The following is an 8,364-nucleotide window of genomic DNA, read 5'->3' on the forward strand; positions in this document are numbered from 1 at the left end:
GCGATTGAGAAATGCTCGCGGTTTTTTTCCTTGTAGCATGAGACTCTACACCAACCAAGTGATCCATTGATGAAGAGCTACGGTTGCATGATGACGACATCGCAGAGCCCGCTTTCCTACCCTGACCAGACGCCGATACTGGGGTTTTTCCCTGCATCGTAATACACTTTTTACCTGTGTCTGCCATGACGGCATGAACGCCGTTTACCCAGGGACTTAGCCAATGTGGATCCGTTGCCCACCGTCACCACGTGGAGGTGCCCTGGTTACAGACACAGGCGAATAATGCTAGCAACAAGCGGTTACGAAACTCCAGACATTTACTGCTATTAATGTCAAAATATGAAAGTACGCAAGAACAGGGTTGCCAGCGTAGTCGGTTAGGTTAGGTCAAGTTTTGTTAGGTTAGGATAGGTTAAACCTGTATGTAGATTCAGCCGAAGCTGAATGAACCGGTACCGCAAACACAACGGGACAACACAATCAGTTTAATTGTGTTTCATGAGGTTAGGTTAGGTTAGGCTAGGTTAGATTTATTTCTAGGTTAGGCTCGAGTTGACCCATTCGATGTAGCACACATTTGCTACTGGGAAAATATGCTTCTAGAGCTTTACGTGTAGTTCAATAAATTTCTGTTAATTCAGGTTAGGTGAGGTCAGGTTCTGTTGGGTAAAGTTATGTTAAATAAGTTGATATCAGGCAAGGGTTGATCCTTCACAGTTGTCGACATGTTTTTGAAGTGAAAATTTGCCTCACTGGCATTATTTTGAAATTTATTTGCCTCAGTGCATGATTTTTCATCATTTTTTGAGGTTATGGCTCAACCATGACGTGATGGGTGATTTTTTATACCGAATTTGAATTCAGCGCCCCAAAATCCATAGGAATACGTGTGTCTTGTTACCAGATCCGCACACTTTTTTTGTGTGGCTGTGTTATCAGTATAAAGTAGTATTTTATTTATTAGAAACAATATGCAATATATTGAGTGTCAACTCGATTAACCTAATATTGACGATTGTGAATAAAATTTACAATAATGTCTTTCTTGCTTATGAGAAAAAAGCGTTTTACTTTGAACCACTCGACTGTAGTTTGCAGGGGCTAAGGTTGCCCATTTTTTTAAACAGAACAAAAAAAACCTTTTCCTCAAATCTAAATCTTGTCCTCTTTGATTTCTTAAAAAAAATTAGGCAAAAAAATACACATAATTTATCTGCACTTCAATGTATTTTAAAGTAGTCCGGCTACTGGGATAGCTAGTCAAAGCTATGTCCATTATTTTTTTCTGAAATTTGGAATTAAATATAAAATTTGACCAGGATATCAATTACTAAATTAGGAAAGAAATTTGTATGCCGATCAATATAAATAAAATTTTGTTTACATAATAATACAATATAAATTTAAATGTTGATTTGACTCGATTCTAGGTACATTTTTGATTCTGGGCTACATTTTGCTCAAATTAAGCTCAAATACCCAGAAAGCAAGTATAAATGAGTATTAATTCAAATTTTGCATTATATTGTCTGTATGAAAAAAAGTTTTCCTAACAATATTCAAAGTCTTTTAAAGCCAAAATGAACCTTTTTGGAGCCCGCGAAAGGCCTCTCCATAAGATCTCATGTTTTTGAGACGACTTTAAACAGTGATAATTTAAATTTTAACTTGGAAAGGGTCCCTAAACAAGGCATTACGTGAAAAAGGACACATTTCTCAGCAAAAAAAAACTAATTTTAATGATTTTCTATCTGATCGATCCAATATCCGGACAGGATAATCCGAAGATGTTTCTTTAGTTTTTTATATCCATATGGCACCTTTTATTACACATATATCACCTTGGACAAATTTTTATTACGTTGAAATATTGTCTAGAAGTAATTAATTGTTAGCGTTGTGTATCTAACTAGTGTTTAATTAAATTGAACTCGAATTAATATTTTTTAGTTAAACCATTTTAATTATTCGAAAAATTCCTGAAAGCCCTTGAGATTCTTTGAAAATCCAAGAAAAATCTGTAGCAATTAGTTTATAAACTATTTATATTTAAAAACTATTATTCTAAACACAGGTACATATATAATTCGCGCAAGTAGTTCACCTCACACAGAAAAACACCACACATAAAAATTAGTAGGTAAATGGCATCGACAAAATGATGATAAACTTCTAAGGTAAAATTATAAAACTTGCACATCCAATAAAATTCGAGAGCATAAACTCAATCAAGTCAAAGAAAATTATTGTGGTACATGAAATTAAAATACTTATCACGTGTAACGAACTTTGAACTTAGTAGATCAAATCATTTCCATCCGAAATATAAAGGCGATGTATGATAGTGTCTCGGAATCAGATATATTGCCAACTTCCTGAATTGATTGAGCTCGGTGCAAAATACTGAATCATAGAATACGCCACACTAAATTAAAAAAAGAAACGAATATACAAATTTTTTAGAAAGGCTAATTGAGAAAATGACACGTATTTCGCAGAAATTTTATTTTCATAAGCGCGGAATTTTAAATCATGCACTCGCTTCAACCAATAACACTTTCTAAATCAGTATTGGTTTCCCTAAAGAGCCGTCAATCCCCCCCCCCCCTTCCACCTCCTCTCTCCGAGATGTAAATTCTCTTTTGTTAAAACTCCTTTTTTTACGAGGGTTGGTGAAAAATGTTATAATAGCACAACGGGAAGGGTCCGCACTTCTCGGTAGTGTGGTGATATTGATAGCATTACTACAACGATCTTAATATATATAAATATAAACGAAGATCTTAATTTGATTATTATAATGGCGCTACCAACGACCCACTAAAAAACACCACCCTTTCTCCTTGGCATTATTCCCCCCGGAACCGCTTTCCTATTACTTCAGGGGGTGCCGTTGTTTGCCGGATATCTGGTTTTGTGCCTAATGTTCTATACGGTCTTAGTCACCGATGTATCCTAACAGAGATGTACGCATCGTCATTAGCAGCGCGATAATATCGCCTATCGGGCTCGTCGGCCTTCCATATCTTGGTTGGGTTTGCACCTTGTATTGTGACTTGTTATAATGTTCTGATAACGCACTTCTCTGATGTTCTACTCGCTTCTTTTGTTGTAGCACTTCTTGTACGTAGGCACTTACTTGGCTCCCATTTATTCTCGCTTTCATGCATCACGCAAACGATGTTTTCAGGGGCTATGCTGCCGAACTCCATTTCGAGTCTTCTTCGTGGTTGGGACCAGCGGTCACACTCGAAGAATATGTGTTACGCGTTGTTGCTCTCTGCCCCGCAGTATAGACACTTCGGGTTTCTGACTTTCTCCCCTTTGTGCAGGTAGGCTTGAAAATAGCCATACCCCGAGAAAAATTGGGTTAAATAATTATTTACCTCCCCATGTTTTCCGTCTATCTAGAAATTGACTTTTAGGATCAGTCTTGCCGCCCACCTTGCTCTGGTATCTCTCTTGCCATTGTCGTTGCCATCGCTCTTTCGTTAGATTTCTGGCTTCTTCTTTGCGCTCCTGTTTTCTGTACTATTGCCATTCGGTGTCGGTACTTTTTTACTTTTAGAGCATCAGTCCAAATTTCGATTCCATAGAGCATTATGGATTGTGATACTGACATCAGTAGTCGTCGCTTGCATGGTCTTGGCCCGTTCACATTTGCCATTAGCTTGCCAGTCATTTAGTTTCGAATCCATTTTCAAACCGAGATGTTTCAATACTGGTTTTGTGTGGATTTCCCCTGGGCCCACCAACATCGGAAACAGAGTTGGTACCTGGTTTTTGGTAACCAGAAACAACTCGATTTTTTCCATTGCTAGGTCAAGTCCGTGTTCGCACATTAATCTTGTCACCCGAAGCATAACCTGTGTCAGCCTTCACTGTATCTGCTCTACGTCACTTCTTCTTCTCTTTGTCCCTTCAGTGGTATCGTAAACCAGTACCCTTTCGCTCAATAACTTTTGAGGGTTCTTAATAGGTATTTTGGTACCCGAAACTCCTTCAGTGCTCCTATCATATCGTCCGATCTGTTCGAGTTGAATGCGTTTTTGACATCCAGCGTGGCCAGAAGAACGCGAGGTTTTATCAATTTTTCAAAGAGCTTTCTGATTGTGCTTAACATGCACAGTGGTGTCTGTAGGCTCCAGGTGATTGCGGGTCTCCTTTGCTTTTTGCTTATGAGTACTAGCCGCTGCATCTTCCATTTTTTGTGAAAGATTCCTGGTTTTAAGCAGCAGTTGTACACACATTTAGTAGGTTCTGATGACTGGTGCGGGCTACCACTTTTAGAGTCTCCACTGGGATACCGCTTGGTCGTGGCGCCTTCTTGTTTTACACTAATTGCACTGCTACAATAAACTCCTCTTGGTTGAAGAGTGGTATATCGGTTTCTCTTATGTCGTCTTCGACCACTTCGCTTCCATGCTTGCGCATGATAATAAAGCTCCGAGCTTAAGCATGAATATCTTGTAGCCTAAACTCCAGGAGTCATTGTTCACCTCTTGAATCAAGCATCCCCAGCTCTGAGACTTGCTTGTTTGGATTGCCCTTCTTAGCTCTTTTTTATCTTCTTTAAATACTGCAGACATTCTGTCCGCCTCGCTAGTGTCTCTTCTCCTTTTCCGACTAGCGTTTCTTCTACTCTGTAGACATTGTCTCCTGAGGTCCGCTATTTTTTTGCGTCCACCAGTACATGGAATGTCGACTTACATATTGTTTCCGTTTAAGGCATAGACTCATTTCAGGCTCGGTGTATAAGGTTCATCGTCCCTTCGACTAGTTTCTTCAGTTCTTGCGGACCATCTACTCTATCGAATGATGTCTTAAGGGATTCTTCGCCTTCTATCATCACTCTGGACAGTTTTTCTACATCTATTTTTGAGAATTTCCACCCTACACGCTTAATTTGGTATATGTCGCTATTAGATTTTTCTCCTACTTACAGGTAAATATACTGGTGATTACTACCAGTATATTTCTCCACTACCTCCCAGTTTTTGGTGAGAGGGGACAAGCGCTCCGAGGCGAAGGTGATATCCAGAATGGATTCACTGCATCCAGCGCGCCGAAGGATTGTGGTTTGTCCTGTACTTAAAACGATTAATGCAGTCTAGCAGTTATTTCCACTAGGCATTTAACTCTGGGTTTTGCTTTTGATATACTTCATTCGACCGTTTTTGCGTTGAAATCGCCGGCCAACAATACCTTCCCTTCTTTTTCACGGATCCAGTTTTTTTAGGAGGTTCAGTTTTATCTGGTGTTCCTCAATTTCTTAGTTTGGGGTTAGGTATCAACTGACGTAAACAACATCTTTGCTTCTTGCCCACACGAAACCGTCTCCTGAGCCATGATTGTTTACTGGCGCTATTCTCGAGTTGGCTATTCTCGCACTCGATTTAGTCCAATGTGTGGACTTTTTTACATTTATTTCAACTAAAAAATGTTTACATTTCAAAGATTTAAAATGTATATATTTAAGCTAGAGGTTTTTACTGGAAATCAATTATTTTAAACAGAAATCATTCAATTCTCAAGAAGATTATGATTCATTTACTAAATTCGAAACTTTGATTTTTTGGCGCTTTTTACTGGAAATCAGTACTTTTAATAAAGAGTCTTTGGGTGTAAAAGATACAATTTTTGTAAAGAATTTGAGTTATGCTCACGTTTTTAAAAGAGGATTCACGATCTTGAAGTAGTCTGGCTACTGGGAAAGCTAGTCAAATCTATGTCCATTATTTTTTTCTGAAATTTGGAATTATATACAAAATCTGGCCAGGATATCAATTACTAAATTAGGTAACAAATTCGTATGCTGTGTTCAATATAAATAAAATGTTTTTTAAATAATAATAAAATGTAAATTTAAATAATAGATTTAATGCTTTCACGATGATTCATTTTGATGACAAAAGATATTTCGGTCTTCACTCGTGTAAAAAACTAAGAATTTTGCCGACGTTTCGTGAACATTGCAGTTCACTTCTTCAGGGCTACCCTGAACTGCAATGTTCACGAAACGTCGGCAAAATTCTTAATTTTTTACACGAATGAAACCTGAAATATCTTTTTTAAATTTAAATCTTGATTTGACTCGATTTTAGCTACATTTTTGATTCTAGGCCAAATTTTGCTAAAATTAAGCTCAAATACCCTGAAAGCAAGTATAAATGAGTATTAATTCGAATTTTGCATTATATTTTCTGTATGAAAAAAATTTTTCCTAACAATATTCAACGTGTTTTCAAGCTAAAATTAACCATTTTTGGAGCCCTCGAAAGGCCTCTCCATAAGATCTCATGTTTTTTTAACACGACTTTAAACAGTGATAATTTAAATTTTAAGCTGGAAAGGGCCCTTTAAAAAGGCATTACATGAAAGAGTACACAATTTCTCCAAAAATGAAAAAAACCAATTTTATTGATTTTTCATCTGATCGATCCAATAGCTGGACTACCTTAAACAATTATTGTTTGTCTCACTATTTAAGTTTTTTCGTCTAAATTTGACATTTTTAATCAAAATCATTAGATTTCAAGGAATATTTACAATACTTAAATAATAATTTTAAAGATTTAAAATTTGAAATAATTTTTTGTTGCATCATGTCAGTAGTACTTTGTTTCGAAAATTGATATTGCTAATAAAAGTGTGTTACATATTGTATCATACGATGTGATTAGGTATCATATTGTATTATACGATGTGATAGTGATCCTATTGTATCATATTGTATTATATTGTATCATACAGTACCATATTGTATCATATTGTTTCATACTGTATCATATTTCATCATAATGTATTATACAGTACCATATTGTGCCATATTGTATCATGGTGTATCATATTCAATCATATTATGATATTGTATCACACTGTATGGTATAATAATTTGCCATATTTTATCATATTGTATCATATACTTCAAATTTTTTTCATATTATATCACACAGTACCATATTGTGACATATTGCATCATATTGTAAGATATTCCATCATATTATATAATATTGTATTACATTGTATGGTATTATATCAAACTGCATCATACTTTGCCATATTGTATCATATTTTATAATAGTGTATTACATCATATATCTCACTCTATCTATGTCTCTCTCTCTCTCATTGAAAAGATTCTGAAATTTTGTACTATTTTTGGTTTTGTTGAAGTTTTACACTGGAAATCAGACCTTTTAACTAAAAAGTGCTGCCAGCTTGGACCAAGCGGGGGACGTGAAACTCCCATGCCGCATGATCGCAATATGTTCATTCGACTGTAACTTCGGTTCGGTAATCTCGGACGCGTCGAGCGGGAATATCGCAGAGATTGCCAAATGTGACACTTCATTGTATTTACGCTCTCCATCTAAAAGTATTTGTACTCGCGGTGCGAAATAAATAGCTTCTGTTTAAAAATCATTGGATTTTAAAGAAACAAAACTTTTGAACAATTCTAGGTTATGCTCGCGATTTTAACTGTGGTCAGGGCTCTTTATTTATTCTTACCTTTAAGGAGCCTGTGGAGCTTACGTGACCCCTATATGCGTCAGATCTGTACTAAATCCTATCTATCAAAAAAAAATCACTTTAATATACGAATGGACTAATATCTTTCCATTTTAATATTCAAGAGAATAACGTATATTGGAATCGATTCATTTAATGTTAACTTAGTGAAATAATTGTTTAAACAAAAACAAATGACCAAAAAAGGAAAAAATTACTCATTTGGAAAAATGTATCTCTTTTGTTCTAATCATTTATATGTAGTAAAAGTTTTTGAGTAGTCTTTGTGTATGAACAACAGTCACTTTTAGTCACTTATTAACTCAAGTTAGTCACTTTTGCACTTTTTTTCAAGAGGATTATGTACAGTAAATTTTGGGACTTTGATCACTGTGCAACGGCGAGGTTGGGGGGGGGGATTGGGGCGATTTCATTAGAACTATCGTCACTAACAATGCAAGAGCCACAAATTGATTTGCTGCAGATTTAAACATATTGGCTATTCCATTGCCGATAAGTAACGCTACTGCAGAAATAACATTCTCTACGATCCGCAAGCTGCAGGCTTGGCTTCAGTCAGTTATGGGCCAAGATCGTTTGACAGGTCTCGCACTTTTAAATGTGCATACAGATATCCCAGTGCAAGTAGAAAAAGCATCATCGCGCAATAGTCGTATACGTTTTGCTGTTTAAAAATAATCTCTTTGTGCTTAGAGTCAGAAAATGTTATGAATCCTGTATGAGACCGTTCACGTCAGAGTTGTGTCAAAATGCATTGGAAATTATTTCTTGAATTCTTATACATATCGTCCGAAATTTTTTTTTATCTCGCTCAAAAATAAGTTCATT

At 36.2% G+C, this 8,364-nt stretch overlaps 1 protein-coding gene across 1 annotated transcript in view; it reads right to left on the minus strand.

The window, feature by feature from the left end:
- Positions 1-8,017, minus strand: part of LOC117174157 (glutathione synthetase, chloroplastic-like) — an 81,872-nt gene extending 73,855 nt beyond the window's left edge. Inside the window, exon 1 of the mRNA XM_033362975.1 lies at positions 7,969-8,017. Within this exon, the coding sequence (XP_033218866.1) occupies positions 7,969-8,009 (41 nt within the window). The 5' untranslated portion in view covers positions 8,010-8,017. The remainder of the gene's footprint in view (positions 1-7,968) is intronic.
- Between the last annotated feature and the right edge of the window lie 347 nt (positions 8,018-8,364).

This window comes from Belonocnema kinseyi, chromosome 6 (genome assembly GCF_010883055.1).
Source record: "Belonocnema kinseyi isolate 2016_QV_RU_SX_M_011 chromosome 6, B_treatae_v1, whole genome shotgun sequence".
Lineage (NCBI taxonomy): Eukaryota > Metazoa > Arthropoda > Insecta > Hymenoptera > Cynipidae > Belonocnema > Belonocnema kinseyi.